Source organism: Chenopodium quinoa, unplaced genomic scaffold (genome assembly GCF_001683475.1).
Source record: "Chenopodium quinoa cultivar QQ74 unplaced genomic scaffold, ASM168347v1, whole genome shotgun sequence".
Lineage (NCBI taxonomy): Eukaryota > Viridiplantae > Streptophyta > Magnoliopsida > Caryophyllales > Amaranthaceae > Chenopodium > Chenopodium quinoa.
This window is the reverse complement of record NW_018743444.1, coordinates 1,067,345-1,094,352: the sequence shown is the minus strand read 5'-3', so window position 1 is coordinate 1,094,352 and position 27,008 is coordinate 1,067,345. Positions and strand designations below refer to the sequence as shown.

General features: G+C 38.0%; 2 protein-coding genes and 1 pseudogene across 2 annotated transcripts; 1 reads left to right on the top strand and 2 right to left on the bottom strand.

Moving 5' to 3' along the window:
• Nucleotides 1–660: 660 nt before the first annotated feature.
• Nucleotides 661–4,170, bottom strand: LOC110739179 (serine/threonine-protein phosphatase 7 long form homolog). The gene is made up of 7 exons (XM_021919644.1): nt 3,896–4,170; nt 3,263–3,360; nt 2,528–3,184; nt 2,298–2,437; nt 2,135–2,222; nt 1,603–2,037; nt 661–1,521 (listed from the first exon to the last, which is right to left on the bottom strand). Exons 2-7 carry the CDS (start codon nt 3,353–3,355, stop codon nt 1,117–1,119), a joined length of 1,818 nt encoding a protein of 605 aa, XP_021775336.1. The 5' UTR covers nt 3,356–3,360; nt 3,896–4,170; the 3' UTR covers nt 661–1,116.
• A 212-nt stretch (nt 4,171–4,382) lies between these two features.
• LOC110739165 lies at nt 4,383–18,968 on the top strand (annotated as a pseudogene).
• LOC110739178 (DNA topoisomerase 6 subunit A-like) lies at nt 18,935–20,826 on the bottom strand. Its single transcript, XM_021919643.1, has one exon. It carries the CDS (start codon nt 20,618–20,620, stop codon nt 19,286–19,288), a length of 1,335 nt encoding a protein of 444 aa, XP_021775335.1. The 5' UTR covers nt 20,621–20,826; the 3' UTR covers nt 18,935–19,285.
• Between the last annotated feature and the right edge of the window lie 6,182 nt (nt 20,827–27,008).

The following is a 27,008-nucleotide window of genomic DNA, read 5'->3' as shown; positions in this document are numbered from 1 at the left end:
TGGTACGAGCTACAATGGGCTTCTGATCGTAGGTTTCATTCTATCACGGTTTTTACTGATTTATATAATCTTGTTAGCCTTCTTCGGGGGGATGGCCATGGTAATGTGGCTTACCTCCGGCTCATCCGCAAGATTCAACTACTTGACTCAGCCTTTAAATATTGTAGCTTACATAAGGCGGATCGTCCGCGTGTTCATCGAGCTCATCAAATTGCCAGGGAAGCAGCAGTTAATTTAATTAGCTTTAGTATTAGTATGTTATCTGTTTGTATCCTTTATCAAAAAATTAAAAAAAAATTACATAAATAAATTTTTGGAAAATAAAAAATAGAGGGTTTTTTTTCTTATATGACCATGAAAATGACACCTCATTGGGCCCACTTTAACCTTATGGTGATAATATTTTCTTTCATCACTATAGAAGAATCATCCGATTTCCTCAGCATCTTTCCGTGCTCCAAATTCGTAGTATGAGGAATCTTGTAATCACCACAGCTTCTTCATCCGAACGTTTTTCCAATTTGAGCTCTAAACGTAAACTAATGACAAAAATGGTTGCGTGGCAAAACTATTTACCAAACTAAGCTTCCAGGGTAAATCGCTGTCTCGGACAGCGTTTTACCCCTGGTTTTTTTTTTAAAAAAAATTCAACTACAACTATTTTATATGTTCAACATAAAGCGCTGTCTCAGACAGCGCTTTATGCTTGAACATAAAACGCTGTCTCAGACAGCGCTTTATGCTTGAACATAAAGCGCTGTCTCAAACAGCGCTTTTCTGCTGGAAACAGCAACCAGCATCCAGGCAGAAAACAAGCTTCAGCAAACAGCTTGCATGCTGCAGTCCTCCAACAGCCACCACAACAGCCAGCTCCACAGCCCTACCCCACCACCGTCGACCACCAACTCCGCCACTCCCCACCACGTACCACCACCATATTCTGGGAGTTCCGTCAACTTTAAGCACTGCAGAAAACTCGAAACAGCCCAACAACAGTCCAACCACCAAATTAACTTCAAAGCACACACGGAGTCATTCAAAAAAGATTTATTATATTAATTTCATAAGTGTTATGTACATCATTACACAAAATAACAGGGAATACAACAGATAATACTAGCCCGACTCATTTATTCGGGGTAAAGGTCCTGCCTCCTGAGTGTCGGCCCTCCGTCTGACACGTCGCCGCCTGTAATGAGTGACGGTGGTGAATGGGTCTCGGGGCGGTGGGGGAGTCAGCTGACTGGACGAGGGGTCCTCCTGGGTACCAGAGGGCGCAGTACTGTGGATGTTGTAATCCTCTGCGTGTCTGGGTGACGTAGGATCACATCCACCGCTGCTCTGGCCGAGATCGAACTGTGAGTTGCCATCATGACCGTCCCGCCGGTGGGCGAGATGAGCGTGACCATATCTCCGTAAGGTAGCGACGCCCATATCTCGCACCTGCTCGACCTGGGCTCTAGTGGGTCCGCACTCAAGGGAGACTGATAGCGCATCAACCATCGCCACCATATCCGCCGCCTGCAGTAATCATCGATCAGTCAGATCTATGGCATACAAATATGGAAATTGTTGAAAAGGAGTAGAAAAATAATAACTCACATATCCGCTAATGATGTCATATGCTGGATGGTAATGTGTGGATGGTGGTGCGTAGCTGGGGTTGATGAAGCGTCGTGTGATACGCCTGTACCACACCATGTACGGATCGTCGGGATCCATAGCCCCCTGCATTAGATCACCTCCGACGATGAACTCCAACCGTTGCTCCCATAGCTGAAGGAAACGCCAATGCTCCAGCGCCCAGCTGGTCTCCCCCTTTCCCCGACGATCAATGCCGTGAAGCTGTACACTAGTGTCACACCCCTGTGGGATAGTCTGGCGTAGTCCAAACTGCCTCATGACTCGGTCGGGCAGGTGACTCTCCACAACCTCGAAACAGATCAGGGGGACCCTAGCACGCCACTCCGCCTGATGGTCTAGCAGATGTGGAGGCATGGCATCTACCAAGTCAGGTACATACGGGTCCCATGTCACCTGTAAATACACATCAACAGTAATATTATGAATATGTTAGTTCGCAACAAGTACAATGTTAAAACAAAAAAGCTAAAACTGTATTTTAAATTGTTACCTGGTCCTCGGTGAGTCGGTCTAGGGCGTCTCGGTAATACGGAAGACCCCTCGCCGCATGAGCATGTGTCAGCCTGGGTACCACCCACCTAATATCGAACAATGTTTCAGTTAACAACCCCGCGCATTAAATAAAGCCTAACTCAATGAAAGTTGTATCGAACCTGCAACCATATGCCTCATCCGGTGTAGGGAGCGGGGGAGCATCGTACGCCTGGTACTGGTCGTCCTGGTCCTGCTCCCCCCGACGGTGTATCGCAGGTCTGCCTGGTCTGCCTACATGGATATGCTCCCAAGCCCAGAACTGGCACACAGAGACACAAAACTAGCTTCAGTATGAAATATGTAAGTGCGTGGTGAAATAGTTTTTTTGGTACAGAAATAAGTGAGGTACCTGGAGGACAATCAGGGGACCTCCAATCTCGTTAGCACCTACGTGGGATGCTCTGCACAGCTGGCGATACAACGTCGCCAGACAGGCGCTACCCCAACTGTAGCCTCGGATATGATCCCAGTCGTGGTCCAACAGCTGCACGTAAATGAGCTGGAGATGGCTCCCGCTCTTATTCCCGAACAACACGCCCGAGATGAGGAAGAACAAGTACGCCCGGGCGTATCTCTGAACCTGGGCGTCATCAGCCCCTGGTGGTAGCTCACGGAAAGTCTCACGGACCCAGCCGGTCCTCAACCCGGATCCTCTAATATCGGCGGGACCTGGCTGGACACCAAGTACCCGACCAACCAAACCGACGGGATCGACTAACGCGTGTCCTGTCACCGCAGACCCATGTACTGGAAGGCGCGTAAGAATCGCCACGTCCCGTAACGTAACGGTCGTCTCACCAACAGGTAGGTGGAAGGAGTGCGTCTCCTGTCTCCACCTCTCCGCGAGCGCAGTGACAAGCGCTCGATCGATCTCCCTATACGCCATACGGTGAAAACCACCTAAACCGACAAACTCGACGTACGCCAAAACGCGAGGATCGATTCCCCACCCCACCATGAACCTGGTGGTGTAATGCCTGCAAACGAGCTGCTTTGCCGGATCAACCTGTTAGAAAGAAATTAAGATCATATACCATATAAACTCAACAAGCTGTAGTCCATGAACAAACAAATGCAATATTACCGTCTGATCCCATACGGCAACGCTGCGGTGTGTGCCCTGTAGTGTAAGCACAGAAGGGTCAACGGGTCCAGGCGTACGATCTTCACCGTCCATCGTATCTGTTCACATGCAATTTAACAAATCCCAACAGAGTTAACGCATTAGCAATTAACCAAAATGTTAACGATCAAATGTTCCAAATGTTATTAAATCAAAATGTTCCAAATGTTATTAAATCAAAATTTTCTATTACAAAATAATTCCTCCATCTACGATTACAACGAATTTCAGTTAACAGTCATGGGTCCTCTGAGGGTCTCGATGGACACGTTGCCCGGTTATGGCCCTGAACGTGACAACGACTACATTTGCTCGCGGGCCGGTTAGTCTCATCCATTTCATTACGTATGCGCTTTGACCTTGGTCGCCCTATTCCACGCAACATGCTCCCGTCGGGAATGATTCTGGGACCGTTATAGGGCGTCCAGGTTGTCTCGCAAGGGATTGGCCACAATGTACCACATTTTCATTAATAATTAGCAACAATTACATGCAATTGACATGAATTAACAACAAGTAAGAGCAATTACATACAATTCACAATAATTAACCACAATAACTATGCAATTACACTAAATTCAGTTTAGGGCTAACCACGAAATTGAGTGAGTGAGTGTGAGAGGGAGGAGGGCAGCAGCAAGGTGGCGGCAGCAGCGGTGGCGCAAGGGTGGGCGGCGGCGGCAATGCGGGTGTTTGAGTACGGTCGTGGTTTAGTGTGAGAGGGAGGAGGGAAAGCGTTGAGGTTGAGGTTGAGTTCTTGCGCATTCTGCTGAAGTGAACATGCTGATATATGGCCATGAAACGCTGTCCCGGACAGCGTTTCATTTAAAAAAAAAAACAGGGCATAAAACGCTGTCTCGGACAGCGTTTTACCCATTGAATTTTTTTTTAAAAAAAACCCAAGGATAAAACGCTGTCCGAGACAGCGTTTTATGCCCTACTGAATTTAAAAAAATACAGAAGGTAAAACGCTGTCTGGGACAGCGTTTACCAGTTGAATTTTTTTTAAAAAAAAAAACCAGGGGTAAAACGCTGTCCGAGACAGCGATTTACCCTGGAAGCTTAGTTTGGTAAATAGTTTTGCCACGCAACCATTTTTGTCAATAGTTTACGTTTAGAGCTCAAATTGGAAAAAACGTTCTCTTCATCCTCCATTGTTACCTCAACTCGCCGCCACCACCACCACCGCCACCACCATCACCATTTCTTTAGCCATAAACAAACTCCAATTTTCTCCCTCCACAACATTATCTTCTTTTCTCTCTCCAAACCCACCTCCCTAACTCCACCTTCTTCTTCATCTTCTACCTCTACACCTCTTACTTTCCCTCATTCTGACTCACCAATCTTCAATTCTAGTAAATATGATCTTACTTATTACGCCGAAATCGCTTCGAAGCTCGTTGATGATGGGTTGTTCGATGATTTTGTCAGGGTTGTGGAGCGTGTTTTGAGCTCTGATGCTACTGGTTCTTTGTCTTTTGGTACACAATTGAATTCTAAACTTGTGGTTTCAGGTGTTATTAAGGGATTGAGACAAGGGAGAATTAAAGATGTTATTGAATTGTTGGGATATTTGCTTCAATTGAATGTTACCCTTTTAAAAATGTTTGATGGGTCTACTATGGAGTTGCTTAAAAAAGAGTGTTTCAAGGTTGTAGAAGAGGGATATCTACTCGAAGCCGTTGAATTAATGGAAATGTTGGCTGGTAATTTTGCTATACACCCTGTTTCTTTGTTATTTAAGGATTCACTATGAAAATGTTTTTTTTTTTTTCTTCTCCAAATAGTTGTTTCATTGTTATTCTCCAAAGGTGACTTACTTAGTATTTCCTTTGTTTGAATTTAATTGCCGCATCGTCTAAGTCGACTTATGTTTGGAAACAATAATACTAATGTCTCTTTATTTTAAAGAAATGTGACAAGTTGTTGAAGCAAGAACACATATGAATGTCCCTCGTTGAAATACCATCACTTTGTAATCGATATAGTTGTGTGATGAAACCTCGTTTGGCCTTGTGAGGCGGACTCTCTTTCTCTAGTTCGACCTAGTCCTCATTCTAACATGGTATGTTAGAGCCAGGTCCATGGTTGGGACCTTTAATGGCTTTAACATACTTCGGGACATATTGAATTGAAGTTTTGTGAAAATGCACTCTCACCCATGAAATATCACATGTGACTAAGTTAGAAAAGACCTCAAATTTGGGAAGAGAGTTGAAGCACAGCCTTCCCAAATAACACATGTGAGTGTCCCACATTGATTTTAAGAAGGCTATGCTCAACACACACCCGCAGCACATGAAAGTTCCATCAAGGATTCAAGGGTGATTACCTCTGACTTGATTATTGCTTGTTGAGGCGTAGAAATGACATGCATATACTTGTTTGGTAGGGGGGTAACTTTCTCATATTTGGATTTTGTGTTCATAGTTGTCTTTTTTTCTTCTCATTTATACTATATGCTGGTTTATTGCATTTCGCATATGGTTGTTGGTTCACTTGAAGATATTCTATTGTCTTAGTTCTTGAATGCCTAGTACTCCTTCCGTCCCATAAGGTTTGCCCCATTTTCCTTTATTGCTTCTCCCACTGTGTTCACCCAAATTCCCTTTTTGGAAGATATAGATAAATGCATGGAAGATGTCAAGTTCATAACACCACATGTTTTTTCTCGAAACAACTTTTAAAATAGTGAAATATTTGGGGCATTATTGTAGAGGGATAGAAGGAGTATCTCAAAAAGTTGTTACTTCCAAACCCTACAAATTTGGTTTGAAATGTCATTGTTTGGTTCTCTTTGAGTGATCATGAAAAGGGTTTCATCGTTTGACTTCTTTTATTTTATGACATTTTATTGAATCATCCAGGTTTCCAAATTTCAATCAAAGACTTGATCAAGCCCAGCGAAATGATAAAAATATCTATAGATAAGCGCAGCCCAAGCTTGGCCGTAAGGTACTATTATGATTCTCCATTAATATATTCTTATGGAAGTAATATCATACATTGTCTTTTAGGACAAAATAAAATATTGTTGTGCTCTTTTGTTAATTTCTTCTACTGTCATGCATCTTTATGAAGAGTGTTGACTAAAAAACTTTGTCAATACAGTGATATCCTATTCGAAAGTTAAGTTTCTCATGTAATGCTGCATTCGTAGTAGAGTTCTTAAGAGTTGATTATCATTTAAGCTGATATTATTCCGTTTCAAACCAAGCATAATTTAAGGGCTTGGCTCAAAATCACATGCCTTCTTTTTGTAATTGACATAGTACGGAAGATGCCTAGTTCTAGATGTTAATATTAAAGTGCTGAATTGGAGTGATTTTCATTTATGTTGTTATAACCCTATTTATGTGCAAGCAACAACTCAAGAGCTTGGCTCAAATTCACATGCCTTCATTTTGTATATGACATAGTATGAAGGAGAGACATAGATGTTACATTTAAAGTGATCAAAACTTCAAATTACTAATCATTCTGTTATATAGTCCAAAATGGTTCTAAACCCAATTTCTGACTGACCTACTAGCGCATATCATCCACAGCTGAAGGTTAGCCATACTGGATCTTCTTAGCTTCCTGTTATAGAATCTAGCTGCTGCATTATATTTGTATCTGTCATATAGTTTGTGATCGTGAAAGTGGCATTGGTCTCCTATTTAACTCCCTTAGCACATGTCATGATCCAAAGGATGTTTGTCTACAGATTTGGGATTGTGATGTCTGATCGGTTTTTTTTACTTTATTTGGCCTTATAATGTGTAGAAATTCATGAAGCTCTATTATCTTGGCTTTTTATATCTTTTGTGGACCAATTTACCTTATCACCTGAAAAGTAGAATATGATTTAAAGCAACATTTGTAGATACACAATTAAATTATACGTCCACTTTAACAGGTATTGTCAAAATCAAATTTGGCAGGTATGCCTGTCTCCTTCCACAGGCAGAGATATTGTTTTGTACCATGATTAAAGAATTTGGAAAGAGATCAGATCTGGTTTCAGCTGTAGAAGTATTTGAAGCTTCGAAACAGAAGTTGAGTGGTCATAACATGTATGTCTACCGCACTATAATCGATATTTGTGGCTTATGTGGTGATTGCATCAAGTCCAGGTTGATCTATGAGGTAGCTTCTTTGACAGCTATGTTAGGATAAAGCACTACAATGTGCGTTTTGTCAATAATGTTTATTTTATTTTGATATAACTTTCCTGTACACTTGACTGGGGTATAATGCGTGAAGGCTAATCGACTGATAAGCTGACTTGCCTTCTGTAGTAGCTTTTCGGTTTCATGCTAGTATTGGTATATAATTACTACCTGTAATATGTGGTGTATCAACATGCATGTTTTGAAATTGACTTTATTTTGAGATTTGCTAGTCTTTGTGATGCCTGTTTTGAGCAATGAGCTATGAATTAAAATTAATTATTGCTCAACTTCCGAGAAATAAAAAATTAGTAATTCTACTGCAAATGTTGTTTGAGGAGGATTCATTATTAGAGCGTGTTGCTAATACGATTTGTTAAGAGGATTCTAAACTGAAGATATGTAAATTAAACCGATAGGCGATAGCTTGATTAAAATCTGCAAATAAAATATAGATGTTGTAATAAAGGAAAAATCCTATGCTTTGGAGAGACCTAATTTGCAACATACCTAAGGGATCCAACATAAAAAGGAATAGGATCTAACAAATGGTGCAATTTTCTAAAAAAAAATGGAAAAAATTATATATATAATTCATATCAATTTTCCCTAAAACAAATAAGGGACATTTTCAATGGTATTCCTTTGTTTTGATTTAGTCAATGGTAGTGAAAAATGAATGAAAAGGAACTGAATTTTGCTTATTTGTTTGATTCTATGGAATGGAGTAGCTGTATTATGAATGGAATTGAAACAATGGAATTGAAATCGGAAGCAAACATGAAACAAAAAGCATTAAAAGGAAACAACCAGTTTAGATAATAAAACTCCATACATGTAAGGAGTATTATAGTACTAGGATGAGCACAGTATCCCATGTACATCCTTAATCACTCTTGCCATATTATGATATTCCCTTCCTTGATATAAATGCAATGTATGCACTTCCATATTACTCACAACATGCCTTTCGGCACACATTTTAAGAAAGATATTTGAGAGTTTAAACAAGCAAAATTAATCGATATAATTTAAACACAAGCACAAGGTAATAATTTACAGGTGTTAAAATTATTTTGATTAATTTGATTTTTTACATCCTCAAATCCATTCCTCAAAATGCACTCCCAAAAGGTATGTTGCAAGCGATATGGAGCAGAGGAAGAATTAGATATATCCTGTGCAGGGACAGTTTAAATTTTTGTCTGCATAGGCCAACTCTTCTTGTCTGAAAAGAATCAGTTATAACATCTAAAATTTTTGAGTGTTGTCTCATTTCACGCTTTATTCTATTTTCCAATTCAATTTTATTGTGTATGTTGTCCTTGTTTTCTGAAGCTTCTGTTATTACTACAGGATCTACTGGCTCAGAAAGTTACCCCAAATATCTATGTTTTCAACAGTCTCATGAATGTGAATGCACATGACTTGACTTACACAATGGAAGTGTACAAGCAAATGCAAGTAATGTCCTGTCTCAACTTTCTAGCATCTATTTCTATGTAGTAACATACTAAAGCTTGCGGAACACTAGAGAGAGACATGTACCTAACTTTTTTTGGAATAGATTTGTTCCTTTCTTCTTTATCCCTTTGTCTGCTGTAGTATAACATCATACGTCCATCTAACTATGTACTGTTTTAATTTTGATTATACACAATCAGTCAATGTGGTATAACAAAGGTGTTGTGGGTAAATGTTGTATCTTAGAACAACGGAAATAACCAATTGTATGTTCTGGTGACCTTAGTGGATTTTGGAAAGTTTGAATGTATTTAGCTTTACTCCCAGTCAAGTAACCAACAGGAAAAGGGACAAAAGTGATCTTTTATTGGTTCAGACAACTATGGTCCTTTTTGGTTTTTGGATTAACTTTGCAATACACATAATGTATCTTGTTTTATTACAAAGTTGCAACCAACGAAAATTATTGCATACTGTTTTTATTCTTTGTTCAAAACATGTGCTGCTACAATTGTTAAAAATAATTTTAACTTCTCATCCTAAATACTTATCCAGATTTCCTAATTTGTATTATGTGTGTGGTATAACCAGCAGAGTAAAATTTGAGAATCATTTATAAATATGTCTTGACTTGTATAATTAACAGTTATTCAGTCTCATATTTTATTTGTCCTTTCAGAGTATGGGTGTTGAGGTAGATATGACATCTTACAACATACTTCTGAAGGCCTGCTGTCTGTCAGGAAGAGTTGACTTGGCTCAGGACATATACAGGGAGGTATTGCATTTGGAATCAACTGGAGCAATTAAAATAGATGTTTTTACTTACAGCACTATCATCAAGGTATATCCTTCCATGTTTACTGGGTATTCTTTTTTTGCCAGGCTTTTCTGGCTGTCCCTTGATGCTTCAGTTTAGTCACATTATTGCATATTGCCCTATGCATCTCTCTGTGTAATTTGTGGGTGAAATATGCAGTTAGATTGTTTCATTTGCATAGCTTATTTCAACAAGTGCATAAAATTTCCAGGTATTTGCAGATGCAAAATTGTGGCAAATGGCTATCAAAATCAAAGAAGATATGCTATCTGCTGGTGTTACTCCCAATACAGTTACATGGTCTTCGTTGATCAGTGCATGTGCTAATGGTGGTCTTGTCGACCAGGCAACTCAGCTTTTTGAAGAGATGCTTATGGCTGGTTGTCAGCCTAAATTCACAGTGTTTCAACACACTTCTTCATGCCTGTGTGGAGGGATGTCAGTATGACCGAGCATTTCGTCTTTTCTATGCCTGGAAGAGTAGTGGATCTCCAGAAAACTTTAGTGAAGATCTTATTACCAATGAATATAAAACTTCAAATGTTCTGCGAACAGATGAAAATTCAACTGTAAATACACCGCACATTATGACTGCATCACATAATTTGAGCTTTTCTAAGAGTATTCCATTTAGTCCAACGACTGCAACATACAATATACTTTTGAAGGCTTGTGGTACTGACTTCTACCGGGCAAAATCTTTAATTGATGAGATGAAATTAACGGGTCTTACTCCGAATCACATCAGCTATACAATTTTAATTAATATTTGTGGTAGAGCAGGAAATGTAGCGGGTGCCTTACAGGTAAATAATGATCTTTTTTTGGTTTTAATGGGGCTATTATAAATTAGAGTTGCATAAGCTAAAGAAAGTACTTTTTTGGCTTTTTCCAACATATCATGCAGGATAGTGATTACTTTGTCTTGATTTATGTATAAATTTACAGTATGGACTAATTATTGTAGTTTGGTCTGGCCTTCAAAATTTCAAGTATAAGTTTAATTTCTTATATGGATCAATGGCTATCCTTACTTTTGAAGATGAGCAAGCTTAAGATGCAAGACAAGAGGGTTTTATAATTTCATTGCTTAATTGTAATACATATTCCAGTTACACAAACACTTAATTTTGTCTTTAATTATATGTCAATTTCCACCTTAAGAAGTACCATGCTTGTTTGTTTCTTATCTTGAAAATCATTCCTATTCTATCATTGAAATTTAAATTCTTTATATCTTTCCTGTACCCCTGCAGATTATGAAATCCATGGTCGACTCAGGAATTAGGCCTGATGTTGTTGCTTATACAACTGCTATAAAGGTTTGCTTCTGTCATCTTGAATATTATCAGAATGAGGTCAATTCTTGTTATTAATATATTTGGCCTCTAATGTAGGTTTGTGTGGAATGTAAAAACCTGAATATGGCATTTTCATTATTCTCAGAAATAAAAAGGAACCGCATTAAACCAAATTTGGTAGGTATGAGCTGTGAAGTACAAGTATCTGTATTGACTGGATTCTTCAAGCTATTCTACTGTTCTACTAGTCTATTTTTGGTGGCATGGCAAGCGTATTTTGTGTATATCTTTCACTTGTGCAGTAACTGCATTTTACTATAGACTCCCAAGTCCCAATATGTGATGATGATTGAAAGTCTGGTTATTTCAGGTAACATATAATACTTTGCTGAGAGCTCGTACCAAATATGGCTCCCTACAAGAAGTTCAACAATGCCTAGCTATATATCAAGATATGCGGGAAGCTGGGTAAGTTCAAAGATTTTTTGTGTCTCAAATAATAGCTCTCAATTTCAGGTATTAAGTCATGATGCAAACTTGTTAATTTTAGTGCCTTTCTTACACTACAGGGATTCCTTTGTTTTTTTTTTTTTTTTTTTAATTCCCTTCACTTCTCTCCGCCTTTATTTCCCTCACCCTTGATATCCATCAGGAATTTAGGACATTGTAACCATCTCTGCTAGTGCTAAAAATATAATGTGCCTAGTATGTAGATTTGGGCATCATATAACTAATATATAAAGCTAAAATTTTAGCCAAGTCACAAGGCAGCGACACTTGGCGTTCCAACTTTTCGCTAAGTGTCGCGCCACGTTGGATAGAATAAGTAAAGTTCGTAAGATAAAAAAAGTTAGTTTAGAACTATATTTGGATAGAAATTTAGGATAAAATTATTAGTTTAGAGTTTTATTTTCGTTAAAATACCAATATTTCATATGTACAAATTGAATTATAATTTTATTCAAAAAAATTATTAGATTATAATTCAAAAAAATTATCGTACAAATTTATTTTTTATATCATAACATTTTTTAGAGCGAAGGAATAGTTCAAAGCGTAAAACATCCATTTATTAAATAATATACTTCACTATCTAATAAAATTTTAAAACTATGTAGACCTGTTAATTAGGGTCGGGTCATGAGTTATCTCGGATTGGGTCACTTCAGGTTATGAATCAAGAAATGTATAACCCTTGCCTAAAGTTTTGGGTTCGGGTCAATCCAACGGGTTTTGAACATTAATTTTATTTAATTTATTTTTTGCTAATGTTTTTGTTTTTTTAATGTATTAATTCGAACATTTCTACCAAACTTATTGTTAGTCATTACATGCCTACTAGATATCAAATTGTCATAAAATCACATTAATTCCTAACTAATTTTGTATCAATGATATATTTTAAAATTTGACATATAGATTAAAAATTAATCTTAAAATACAATTAACAGCCCTGGCATTGCACGGGGGACAAAACTAGTTTTATAGATAAATTTATTGCTTTTGGCCCAAATGAAGTGTACGTAGAACTTGAGGTCAAATGAATAGTATAACTATTTAACTCATCTGCAACACATTTAATCTTATGTTTTCTTCACCTCATTTTAGGATCTCATTAATTAATTTTTGGAAAAACTAACAAGAATAATTTAATGAGATGTCTTCTCATTTTGAACTAAACTTTAATAAAACCCAGATTAATGAAATATTGAAGTTGTACAATGTCATAGTGAAATTTTAATTACAACAAGTATATATTTTAGTGTTGTAAATTCAATACGATTCTCCGATGGAATATGGGATGAAATTGTCGAAGAATGATCCAAATTGAGAAAAGATGAATCCTTCTTTGTACAAGGGATCTTCATAAGTCAAAAAAAAATATATGCACAAAAGACAAAACATCTTAAAAAGGTTTAATATGGAAAATAGCAAATCAATATCCTCTCTTATAGCTTAAAATGAAAAGTTGAGCAAAGAAGATGATTCAGAAGATGCTAAATGCTATAAACCACATATGATATGTTGGAACATTAATAGATGAATGTGCTTATGGGTTCATATATGAGGTTTTTAGTCTTTTTACAATACAATGAGTTTGGAAGGAATAATAAAATGATTATACTTAGAGGCATTGCAAAGCAAGATGTGCAAAAGTGACAATACATGAAAAAAATCGACTGATTTGTGCTTCGCCCTTTCTGATCAGTAGGGTGAGCACGACTGCACGAGTCAAGTTTCGCTGAAAATCTCAAATTTTACTGCGATGTTGGGCCCCCGACTGGGCGACTTTGCTCAGTCTAATCGAGCACAGGTGCTTTCAGAATTTACATTGTTTTTTCAATGTTTTTTGCACGCCAAACTGTGTGGGCTTGCCCTATCTGATTGAGTGAAGTTCAAAAGTGACGACTTTTAGCAGTTTTTAAACAAATTGATTTGTGAACGGACATATCTGTTGGATGTTAACCGCTCTTCATATAAACTCTATAAACTTGAGTTTATTTGACATACATGATAGATGATAAAGAATTAAAACATCATTAAAATTGCTTCCTTTGAGAGAAAATTTTCTAGATCATTTTCTCTTGGTTTTTACAAACACTTGTTCACAAACTTCTTGTTGATTGATTTTGATAAACAACCAAAATCAGTTGTGTTTTCTTTGTACCCCAATAGTTATATCGTGTTAACCTTGTGTTTCGTAGAGTGTTGATAATAAACTATTATGAAAGCGGCTGTAATATGTACTTAGAAGAAATATGTGATCTTCCTTTTTTAATTACTCTAAATTTGTTCTAACATCATGTACCATGTACGTTGGAGCATGTTAGCAATAATAATGCTGAAACCAAGCCAAACACACCCACAAGCAATTAAAAAAGTTCTTTGTCATCTAAAAGGAACCTCATATTACATAATATGGTACACGACTAGTAAAAATTTGGAACTTGCTGGATATTTTGAGAGTGATTGAGCTGGATCTATATCTATCACTGACATGAAAAATACATTGGGATACATGTTTTCACTTAGAAATGGTGAATTTTCTTGGATAAGTCAAAAGCATGATATTGTGGCTCAATCAACTACAAAAGCAGAATATTACAGCATGTGCATCAGCAAATCAGACAATCCGGCTAAGAAGAGTTTTAACAAAAATGGGAGAAGTTCAAAAACAACCCACAAAGATATATTGTGATAGTAAATATGCTATCGCTAATGCGAAGAATTTGATACTCATAATAAAAAAAAAAAAAAAGAACATATTAAAATAAAATTACATGCGTGAAGTTTAAAGTGCACAAAGTTCAGCTTAGTTTTTTTTACTTCCGAAGAATAAATTGCTGATATATTTGCAAAAGCACTTCCGAATGCAAGTTTTGAACGATTCAGAGAATATCTTGGCGTTCAAAGGAATTTCTTTAAGGAGTATTAAATTATGGAAGATCATCCTTTATTTATTGTCTCCTTTTTACAATATTTTTTATTCTTTTTTAATAACCTTTTTATAAGCAAATTATTATTGATGCTTATGTAGTAAAGCTAATTATATAAGCATTTTAAAACTAAGAAATTATAACAAAAATATATACAAAAAGAAAAATTTGTCAAAACCACCTTATAAAACACAAATTCTGTCAAAAACCACCTTATTATTTTTTCTTTTGTCCAAATAGCCCTACTTTCAAAATTATTTTGTGAAAAGCCACCTTTACTCGAAATATGGTCATTGAACCACTATTCCGGTGTTGACCCTTACTCGGCCACCCACCACCATTATATGAACTAGCTTTTCAGTTCTATCACAGCCCTAACCACCCTTGGAACCTGAAATCACCCCTCACCAGCCCAAAACCCCATCTCGCCACCCACCTATCACCTTGTCACCCTTCCCCTCCCTCTGAAGACCCAACTGTCTCTCCCTTCACTCTTGCTGCCTCTCCCCTTTGCCTTAACCACCCAGCAAACTTCGGAAAACCCTCCCCCTTCCCCAAACCCTAAAGACTCTTTCCCCTTCCCCTCGAAACCCTAGAGACCCTTTCCCCTAAAACCTTAGAGACCCTTTCCCCCTCTTTGCAAAACCCTCAACCGCCCTCCCCCACCCCAAAACCCTTAGCCATCCTTTCCCCATTCACTACCGAAAAGATGCAAGGAGAGGGAAGAAGGTTTCGACGGTGGGGAAAAGAGGAGGTTGTATGGTGGACTTCTTGGGTGAGAGGGGTGGTATCCGACTGGCTAGGGTAGGTTTTAGGCCAATGAGGGGTGATTTCAGGTTGTGTGGGTGATTTTCGAGAGGTTAGGGTAGGGTTTTGGGATGGTGAGGGGTGATTTTCGTTTGGGAGAGTAGTTAGGTCGTTAGGATGAGTGGTAGGGCGGCAATGATGATGCGGGTGGAGGTGGTGTGGTAGTGATGTGGGGGTCAAGGCCAGAATAATGTGTCAATGACCATATTTCAGATAAAAGTGGCTTTTGACAAAAAAAAAAAAAAAAAAAAAGGTTTGAAATACGATATGTTTTAACAAAAAATTTAAAAAAAATAAATTGTTAAGAGGGTCTGTGACAAATTTTCCATATAAAAATCATATAGTTATATTTAAGTTAACTATATCACGTCCCATTCAAAAAAAAAAAGTAAGATATATCATGTATGCACAATTAGCACTATAAGTTTATTTGGAGTGTTTGGTTTGATATAAAATGTTTTCATGGAAAATGATTTTCCTTCATTTTCCTATGTTTGTTTAGTGAAGGGGTGGGAAACAAGTTTCTAATTGTGGAAAAATTAGCCTTAAGTGGAAAGCATTTTCATTTACAAAAGAAGGGATGTCACATTTTCCTCCCTCTAACCTCCTTTTTTTTTCCTCATCCATCCTCACCTTTTCACTCCCATTTACAAACGAAGGAAAATTACATCGTAATTGTGCTTTTTAATGAAAAATCTGTTTTCGTTGAAAATGTTTTTCGTCATACTAAACGGAACCTATATTATTTTATAAAATATTTAAAAGTATCCACCAAGCTGAACATAAACAACATATACGATCTAAGAGATAGAATCAGAATTGAGGTTATTCACAAGAAAGTAGGAGTGCAAACTAAGGGAAAATCGTCTGCTTTGGTTTGGGCATGTAACCGGTACGAAGAGTGGAAGAGTGGAAGAGTGGGACTATGGAGGGGTTAAAAGAGGGAGAGGGAGACCGAAAATGACTTAGTTGGAAGGAGTTAGGAAGGATATGAATTATGAAGTATATGGAGTTGCATGATGATGATGTATTGGATCGTAAGGGATGGAAGAGGAAGATTTTTGTGGATGACCACACTAGATAATCAAATTTGGTTCATGTAGCCGACCCCATTTATGGGATTAAGGCTTTTATTAATTGATTTATTGTTTAGAAGACAAATAACTACTGGAGTCATTATGCCTCATGTGAACTTGTCAGTTGTTCATATTATTTTGACTTAAAAATTGCTGGGGAGCAGTGTTATGGGGCCTGAATCATTTAATATCTTGCTTTGCTGCCTTTCAGCTTCCTGCAGTTCAGCTATGTGTTATAGCTGGTGATATTGTATCAATCATCATATCATGCATGATACTGTTCATAAGATTTATACACATGCATGATACTGTTCATAAGATTTATACACATGCATGATACTGTTCATAAGATTTATACACATGCATGATACTGTTCATAAGATTTATACACATGCATGTTGAATGTTTTGAATGTTGGGACTCAGTCAAAGTCTTGATATTTATGGATATATGTTTCCACAGCATATCATGCTCTGATGAAATAATATTTTCTCACATGCTTCTTGATTTTCCATTAACTTTATCTATCAGCTACAAATCCAATGACTACTATCTTAAACTACTGATTGAAGAATGGTGTGAAGGAGTAATTCAAGGGAATAATCTGCAAGGACTTTCATATTCACGCAACAAAGCTGACCTAGGGGAAATGCGAAGTCAGATTCTTGAAAGGGTAGCAACCCATTTACGGAAGAACACAGTTAAAAGTCTTGCAGTTGATATTCAGGGGCTGACAAAGGTATGTTTAATGGTGTAACCTAAAAAAAAAAAAGAATTACTAAAATATAAATATTCACTTATATTTATTATTTTCTCTTAAATAACCAATTAAATAATTTTATTTTAATTTTTATGTTGTATATCAATGTAATTACTTCAGCTAAAACACAAAATCTGTATAACTTCAGTTGAATCCATTGTTTGGTATTGAATCTCAAGATATAGTTATTCTAATTCTGTTATTGTTAGCATAAGATTGACTGAGGTATTATCTTCTCATTGAATATATATTTGAAGTACTATTAATTTGAAGCTTTGCTTTTTCATTACACGCAACATTTCATTTTGTAGTGAAGAGATACAAATTTTTGGGACTTGAGATCCCGCCTCTTTTCTTCTGCATTGCTTTAATAAAAATAGATGAAAAAGCAAATTATAACTAATGCTAATCAATTTATTAAACTTTATTTCCATCTTCATGTACCACCATTAGAAATTTGGATTTTTTTTATTCTTTCTCTAATGAGACCTTGATATGATTTTGTTCCTGAGTTAAACAAATTGGCTATTAATTAAGATTTTCACATTCAAAGTAATCAAGACAGTGGCATCAAAGCAGCAAATCTTTTCTAATTTTCCTTGGCTTGATAAGGCAAGTAGGCATAGTTTATAGACTATAGAGAAAACAGGAGATGGTTTAGGTTCCCCACCCAATGTTGCCTCATAGAATTGATGTGTGCAATTCTGACTACCTATTACACAATTGAATCTGCATAGCAAGCCTATTATTTAGAGTGCTTGTCTGGAGCTTCAAAGTTGAGCCCGTAGCAAAAGCCAGGATAGTTGAGTTTATTTAGCTTTTTTTTAACAAAATCCGAGTCACACACTAAGCATAGCACTTTTGTCAAAAGGTCAATCTGTTGAATATTGTTGTTTAGTCTTGATTGAAGACTCTCCTAATCATGGTATATTTGTAATGTTGAAAGTTTTATAACTTATCTACCACTTTACAGACTCCACTGAGTTGTAATTTGATATGAGTGCAGTTTCAAGCCTTCAGCTCTCTGCCTTTTTCTTCATTGAACGTTTTCTACTTGTTGTGCAGGTAGAAGCTCGGCTTGTAGTTCTAGCAGCTTTACGTATGATTAAAGAAAATTATAAATCAGGTATGAAAATGGAATTGAAGTACAATGATTGTGTGTGCTGGGAGGGGGGGGGGGGGGAGGAAATTGCCAAACTAGAAAAGCATTTTAGTACAGCATAGACAGCTAAGTTGAATTAGCTGTTCTTTAATATACATCATATGCCTTTCTATTTCCTTTCGATTTTTTGTTGTCCCATAAACAGCAATATTGTTATCCAATAGTGTTCAACTTCTTATTTCATTGCAGGATGTTCTGTAAAAGATGATCTAACAGTTATCATAGGAATCACAAAAGTAGGCGTACGGTGTATGGTCAGAGATGCAATAGAAAATCTTTTGAAGAAGGAACTTGGGCTTGAAGTCATTGCAGAAGATCCAGGTATGACAATTGACAGAACCAAAGATAAAGAAAGTGCTTCCAATTTAGGTTCAAACTCGAGAGGTGCTCCTAAAATGAGTGATTTGCCTAATAGTCTAGACACTTCAGCTCGACGACCTGCAGTACTGCAAAGGCTATTGGTCCCAAGGAAATCTTTGAACCATTGGTTACAAAGGTCGGATGCTGGCTATAGACATTAATTGTACATGTACATTATTTCATACTGTAATAAATCTAACAACATTTTTATACGAAATATCTCATACAGCTATATAGCTATGTAAGCTGAGCCTTGTATGAATACAGAAATTCCAATAAATAGAAATGGTGAAATAAAATACTTACTGTTTTTATTTCATTAATACGAGCAAATTCTGTCACACTTGTGGATGCTTTGGGCAATACACACCCCTGCGTCCATGACACTTAGTGTATGCAACTATGCATCTTAATCGTCATAACCAAGAACAAACTAAGAAATATTGGACATGTAAAAAATGATTTCATACAACAAACTAATATAACAGGACTCTTGGAACTCAGAAATATGACATGTAAAAAAGATTTCAGATACATCTTGTTAGCAAAATCTCAGATACATAATACGCACTGCCAATGCACATTGCCTCTATGCATACAAGTATTGACACTCTTCAATACCAATACAAAACAGATCGAATTAGAGCCAATCTCGCTGCTGCAACTTGAGGGGCAAATAAACTTCAGATAAGTACTGAAACCCAAAAGAGCTGAGAGCCTGAATTTCAGCCTTCTGTTTGGTTTTAACCATCAACTCCAACTCTTGAACCCAACCAGGATTCTTCTTCACAAAATCTTCCTCCAGCAAGTCCTTGCCCGTTTTAATATCCTGCTCCGTCATTGGCAACCTACATTGCTCTGGAATCTTATACTTGTCCAAATCACTTGGCCTAATACCCAGCCATTTGATGTCTGGTGTAGTCAAATTTGCGCTATCATACGACATATTCTTTGAGCCACACCCATAAACCGATAAGATCTTTAACCCATATGGATCACTATCCACCAAAGCTAACACAGGCAAATTCAACTCAAGCTTCAACTTCCTTAAAAACAACCTAGTGGCAACATCCGGCTGCCCTTTCGCAGTAATGATGATACATGGAAATCGATTGTAAAACCGATCTTCAGCCAACCTCATAAAAGCGGCATCCTTCTCAACCAAAAGAACAAACAATGCATCACTCTGAATATCCCCCACACGATCAATATTAGGCGGAATCGCTTTCCCACCAACACCCATTTTCGTACAATCAATCATATCTCCATTATCACTAAACACAAGCCTACCCACAACAATCCCCTTCTCAGAAGCAACCACATTCAAGCTCGACCGAGTACACCCAAGAAGACAAGAAACATCATCCAAAACAGCATCGCTCTGAGATTGATCCTGGAATAATTTCACATCAGTGTAAAACAAATCACGCTTCGTAACATGGATGCTACGGAGACAAAGCTGGTGAATCAGCGACAAAATCCGGGCAGTCACAGTAGCTTTACGGACAGATCCAACCGCGGCAAAGGGGCGAGAAGAGGACTTGTCTTTAAGAACAATACGGTCTAGCTCAGGAATATAAAGATGGTTGGATGAAGCACGGGAGGGTACACTGAAGGAGAAACCATTTCCGGCGAGAATAGATTTAGTGAGGGATAAAACGAGGGTTTCGATTTCTGACTGAACGGAGGAGAGAGAAAGGTCGGTAACTTCACGGCAGGAGGAGGAGAGAGAAGCAGAGACGTCGGCGAGAGTAATAGGTTTTTTAGAGGAGGAAGGAGGAGGGTTTTTGATGGAGTAAGCGAGTTGTTTGAGGGATTCGAGGATTGTGGTGTCGGGTTTAAGGCGTTTTTGGAAAGGGGCGGATTTGTGAGAAAGATAAGGAGTTTTGATGGTGGAGAGAGAATCGTCGGTGTCGGAATTTGAATTGTCGGTGTCGGGACGGCGGCGCTTGTTGTTCTTCTTCTCTTCTCCCATGGTGATTCAGTTTGAGATGGAGAAGAGTGTGTGAGGCGGGAAGTGATATATTACACCAAAAAAAAAAAAAAAAAAAAAAAAAAAAAAAAAAAAAAAAAAAAAAAGGTTCAATGGGCAAATTCTATGCGACTCAAAGGTCCAGCAGACCAGCTCATAGAGGTGGCCAGTGGGCCGGGTTGGACCCAGCCCACCCTAACTCGCACGGCTGGTGGGTCACGTGGGTCCGACCCGGTTTCAATCCGGCACAGCCCGGCACAGCTCGGATTTAATCCGGGTTGTGTCGTGGGTCCAAAATTTTCGACACAACCCATTTCAACCCAGCTCAGTTTAACCCGTTTGATTCGACCCAAATCGCACAACCCGTTTTGACTCATTTAATTCGACACACCTAGCCCGTGAACCCACCTAACCCGACCCACCTGGCACAACCCAGCCCGCACGGCCCACCCGCAACGAATGACCCACCCAACCCGCACGAGCCAACCCACCTAACCCGCACGCATGACCCACCCAACCCGCACGGCCGGCACAACCCGCACGGCCCGCACAACCCGCACGGCCCGCACAGCCCGCACAATTCGCACGGCCTAACATCCATTTTAAAAAAAAAACGGCTAGTTTTTTGTATCTAACGGCTAGTTTTTTGTATCTAACGGCTAGTTTTTTAAGTGTATGATCATCCATTCTATTTTTCCTATAAATACCAATTCCATTTCACTCAAATTTCCACACAAATTCAAGCTTTCTTTCTCTCTTACTTAAAAATTCTTATTGTTCTCAAATTCTCAAGTGTTATATAGAGTTATATTTTTGTTAAAAAAAATCTCCTTAATATTATTATTAGTATTCTTAAGATTCTAAAAAAAAAAAGTTCTTCTCCATATTATAATTAGTAATCATACAAAAAAAAATGAGCTCAAGAGGAGGAATGGGAAGGAGTCAAAGTGGTGGTCGAAGTGGTAGCCAAAGGAGTGGTGGTGCAAATTTTTCGTATGAAATTAATACGGAAAATTTAAACCAATTTGTCAATGAATATGGAGATTATGGTTTAGGAGATAGGCAAAATATTCAAACGTCTCCACCACAACATTTCTCCCACGAGTCCCACCAATCATCAAGTTCAACTATGCCACCTCCATCGCAACCAACATCTCAACCTTCATCTCAAGGTAATTTCTAATTAAATTTTTATTGTTATGAATATTTAAAAAAACTATTATTAATGATTATAAAGTTAGTTTAGTTTCCAATTTTCTATGATTTACAATTAGTTAATTACCATGAAAAATGCGTTTAAATAAGTATAATTAAAATATTTAAAATTTAAAAGCTTATTTTCATGAATAGCATTTAAAAATTAATTTTAATAATTTGATTTATGAAATGTGGTGGCGGTGAAAGTAGAGGTCGAGCACATTTTTCTTGGGTGTGGAAACATTTTGAACGAGTTGAGGTCACACCCCCGGGATGACAACCTGGTCAACCAAAGAGGTTCACGTGTACATGCCTAGTTTGCAAGGCGCTAGGTGCAAATGTCAAGTCATATAATTGGAAAACGGGAGATGGAACCGGAACCTTGAGTCGGCATTTGCAAAATAAACACGACTTGTTCGAAAATGGCCCCCGTCCTTCGGGGGTGGCGTCCAAACACAATTGGGTGGATACATGAACCAACCCGGCGGAGGTACACCTTTCATTTATAATAAAGATAGAATGATTGATGAAATGAGTACTTTAGTTATTGCTAATGAATACCCTTTTAGTTACGGTGAAAATGCAAACGTTGAGCATTTTAATAAAGTTGCATTACAACCTGCATTTACTCGTGTCCCCCGAAATACCCTAAGACGTTATACACAAACTTCTTATTATAAGTATAGGAGTGGTTTGATTGAATTATTTCGTACTTTTGATGGTCGTGTTAGTTTTACAAGTGATACATGGACTTCTAGTTTTGGCGAACCTTTTCTTTGCATTACTGCTCATTGGGTGGATGATGATTGGTTTATTCAAAAACGTATGTTTTCAAGCTATGGAAGAAAGGCATACCGGTTTTAACATCAAAGTTCGTATTTTGGATTGTTTAAAAGAATTTCACTTGAATAATAAAGTTTTTTCTTTGTCTCTTGATAATGCAACTGCAAACACAAAGTGTATTGACTATTTGAAAAATGACTCCGAGTTGAATTTGTTGTTGGGTGGTAGTCTCTTGCATGTTAGATGTTGTGCTCATATTTTGAATTTGTCTGTTCAAGAGGGTCTCGCTGAGTTGCAACCATTGCTAAACCCAATTAGAACAGTTATAAAATGGATTAGGATTACTCAGTCAGTTAGAAGAAAGTACATAGCTATGTGTAAAGAGAGAGGTCTTAAGAAAAGACAATGGTCTATTGATACCCCTACCCGTTGGAATTCTACTTTCAAGTTGTTGAGTGATGCTATAAAGTATCGTGATATTTTGACCCAACTTTACAATGAGACTCGTGTTGATCCTACTGAGTTAATAACCGAAAGTCATTGGACTAATGCTTCTTTTGTTCGTGATGTTTTAAATGCTTTTGATAGTGCAACTCATATTTTCTCTTATATTTATGAGCCTAACGTTCATTTAGTCATAATTGAGTGTGTTAAAGTTGTTCACACCATCGAAGAGCATATGAAGATTGATGGACTTCGTCCCGTTCTTGATAGCATGAAACGTAAGTGGCATACTTATTTTAGTGAATTTCCAATCATTTATGGAATTGCTGCTATTCTTGACCCCGGTGTCAAAGCTGAAGGTTTGGAAAATCTTTTAGAATTTTATTATACAAGTTTAAGTATCGATTATGATGTTAGTGAATATATTAACAAATGCAAATCTGTTTTGGGAGACCTTTATGATCATTATGCATCTATTTATGGTTTTGATTTGGCAACACCAACTACTACTAGCACTTCCGATTCTAGATTTGGTTTTCTTGATAAAGTTATGAAAAAAAAAACACAAAGCATCTACATCATTCTCATCATCATCTTCTTCAACACTTGCTATTAATGATTATTTGTCATATCAACATGAGACCAACAACAACTTTCAAATTATAAAATGGTGGCAAGAACATAAAAAAAGTTTTCCTATATTGGCGAGAATTGCAAAAGATATACTTGCAGTTCCCGCTTCATCTGTTGCTTCCGAGTCTGCTTTTAGTGCAGGTAGAAGAGTGTTAGATGAAAAAAGATCTCGCTTAACTCCGGAAAGCATTCAAATTTGTGTTTGTAAGAAAGATTGGGATCAAGCTGAAAGAAGAACTCAAGGTTTAAAGGAAGACGAAGACGATGAAGATGATCATGTGATGATATTGGAGTCGTCAACGGATGATGCAGCTTCCGGGGATGATGATGCAACAAACATGGGTGGCTAGAAAAGTCTAAATCAGGTACGCTAAGAACTACGTGGGCTTTGATTCTTTCGGGATACGTAGGCAACTTATTTTTCGAAAATTACAATTTAATTGCAAAATTAAATTTTAGTTTTCTAAAGATAGGTCCAAGCCCCCCCCCCCAAATTTCAAAAGAAGTACAATATAAGAACTACGCTGGCTTTGATTCCTTATTTTATAATATAAGGATACGTAGGCATCTTAATTAAGAGCAAGCCATCAAATTGTTAATTTTGTAAAAATTAAAACACCACACAACCCACCCGACCCTAACCCACGAACCCACCCGACCCTAACCCACAAACCCACCCGACCCTAACCCACCTAACCCACAAACCCACCCGACCCTAACCCACAAACCCACCCGACCCTAACCCACCTAACCCACAAACCCACCCGACCCTAACCCACTAACCCACCCTTCGACCCACCCTTACTCACTAACCCACCTTGACCCGTCTAACCCACGAACCTAGCTCGACCCACCCATGACCCGTCTAACCCACAAACCCAGCTCGACCCACCCACGATCCGTCTAACCCACAAACCCAGCTCGACCCACCCACGACTCGTCTAACCCACGAACCTAACCCTGGTGTGTCCAACTTCTCCGACCCAACCCACGACCCGGCCCACCCTACCCTACGTGTGTCGTGCCGTGTGTCATGAAACCCCAACCCGCGACCCACCTAACCCTAACCCAGCTCGCACGACTCGCACGGTGGACACCTCTACCAGCTCATTTAAAAATTGGCATTGGTATTAAGGGCTTGTTCTAATTGACTGAATTAAACAGAACAAAATTGAACTGAATATTTTATATGAGGAAAAAATAATGATTGAATAAAACTGAACTGAAAATAAATTAAAAAGAATAGGCCCTAACTTGTGTTTAAATAATATCATCTAAATACCAACAAATAATATGTTGATACCAATAAAATATTTTTGGATTTGTTGGTACTACTAAATATTTTGGTATCATTTATGCATGTGATCCTTGTGCAGGGGCCATGCTACTCTTTTCTGTATCGTTCCAATTTTATCAGATGTCTCTGAAGAGACGAATACTTTGGTATTGTTTAGGGTAAAAATACCATAAATACGTGGACAAATCAGAGATAGACACGTGTTAAGCCTGGACAACTCCACCTGAGCGCTCACCAACTGACACATGTTAGCCTAAGATATCTGCTGAAATTGCGGCCTTCAAGGCGTAATTCTCGAGAAAGCCTCAAAACGACGCAGGCCCCAAATCTAGGTCAGAAAACCTAAGAGAGGGCACAATTTCCAACGATCTTATAAATAGGGAGATATCCCCCATTTTTAGGTTAGATTCAACCATTTATTACACCACTCTACATTCTCTCTCATCAAAGAAAACACATTATCTCAGAATCCAAGAAGATCTCACTTTACTTTCCGCACCGTTTCACTTTCTCCAACACTATCTAACTTGATCGTCGGAGGCAGAGCTCCAACCACCCGAAGTCTTCGTTATTTTGTAGGTACAGGCGCTACCAGACCAGTCTTCGAGCTGTAACTCTCCCAAGGGACAAAAACACCCAAAACATTTGGCGCCGTCTATGGGGAGAGTACCTCAAAAAGGTTCAAGATTCTGTACCACCGCCAGACCCTACCCGTTCACGGTTGATGGGGAGGTCTTTACAGACCATGAAGACGACCACGATGTGGACGTCGAAACATATGTGGCCTCTGATGGGTCACTCATTGCCAAGAAAATCCGTTCCAAAGACAAGCTAGAACGAGTAAACAATGAAGCTAGTACCAGCAAGTCTGCTTGACCACCGCCAGGGAATATGACAGGGTAAAGTCGTATCCCCTAATAAAAAATAATTACCTAAGTCTTCTAACTAAAGTAGATAGAGAAGTAGGGTCGAACTCCACAGGGAAACAAGTCTTTCTACTCCTAATTAATTATTATAACCTAAATTATCAAAGTAACCAATATTATTGTAAATAAAGTCTATACTACGAAAAATAAGATCGAAGGAAATAAAGTAGGGAGAAATCAAATATTAAAAGACCTAGGGCATAGGTTCACTAATAAACAATATTCCAGGGCAAATCATAATAAGCAATCATCAAGCATTGATTAATCAGATTATAAAGTGCTTTCGCTACGTATTATAATCACAGAGTTAATTTACCGGTATTAAATCTCATCTGTCGAATCTCGAGTTAACCATTTATAAATTAGTACGTCCACCTATTGAAACTAAGCCTAAACATCAATTCTCATATGTCGAATCTCGAATTAATATTGATAAACTCATACAATTAAATCTGGCCAAACCTAATTGCATAGCATTAAATCAATCAACAGGAAATAAACCAAGCATTGATAATCAACAATCACAAATTTACCCCTTCATATTATTTATTAGATCCCCATAAACCCTAGAAATAAAACTACTTAAACATCATCATAACTAAACTAATCAAATGAATAAAGCAAAACATAATCAAAGAAGTAAATAAAATAAATGAAATTAAAAGAGAAGAAATTGTTACCAAAAGAAATCTGGATTAATGAAGTAATTAAGAACAAAGTTGAGAGAGAAATTAAGAGAGAGAAAATATCCTAAGTAGAGAGAGAAAGTCTAAGAAAGAAGGTAATCAGAATTTACGTACATAATTTGTACTTCAACCTTCCTCAAAACAAAAATTAAAACAAAACTAATCAGCTCTAAGAAAAACGAGCCCCCGATCAGGCGAAGGGCTGCCCGATCGGGCCCGCCTTTTTACTTTCCCATGCTTGGTATGCCGCGCCCGATCGAGCCTACGCTCACCCGATCGGGCGCGCTTCTTCCTTAAGGGTGCCTTTGCGCGCAGCCGCCCGATCGGGCGTATGCTTGCCCGATCGGGCCCGGCTTCCTCTTCAAGGCTTGGATTTCGATAAGGCTCGATTCCTTAGCCCAATCCGAATTTCCTCATCGGGTCTT

Bases quoted from the DNA above. Each gene is read 5' to 3' on its own strand.
- LOC110739179 (XM_021919644.1), bottom strand. From the start codon at position 3,355: ATGGACGGTGAAGATCGTACGCCTGGACCCGTTGACCCTTCTGTGCTT. The intron at 3,185-3,262 runs GTAATATTGCAT...TCTTTCTAACAG, and splicing joins TTGCCGTATGGGATCAGACG to GTTGATCCGGCAAAGCAGCT. The intron at 1,522-1,602 runs GTGAGTTATTAT...TGATTACTGCAG, and splicing joins ATGACATCATTAGCGGATAT to GCGGCGGATATGGTGGCGAT.
- LOC110739178 (XM_021919643.1), bottom strand. From the start codon at position 20,620: ATGGGAGAAGAGAAGAAGAACAACAAGCGCCGCCGTCCCGACACCGAC.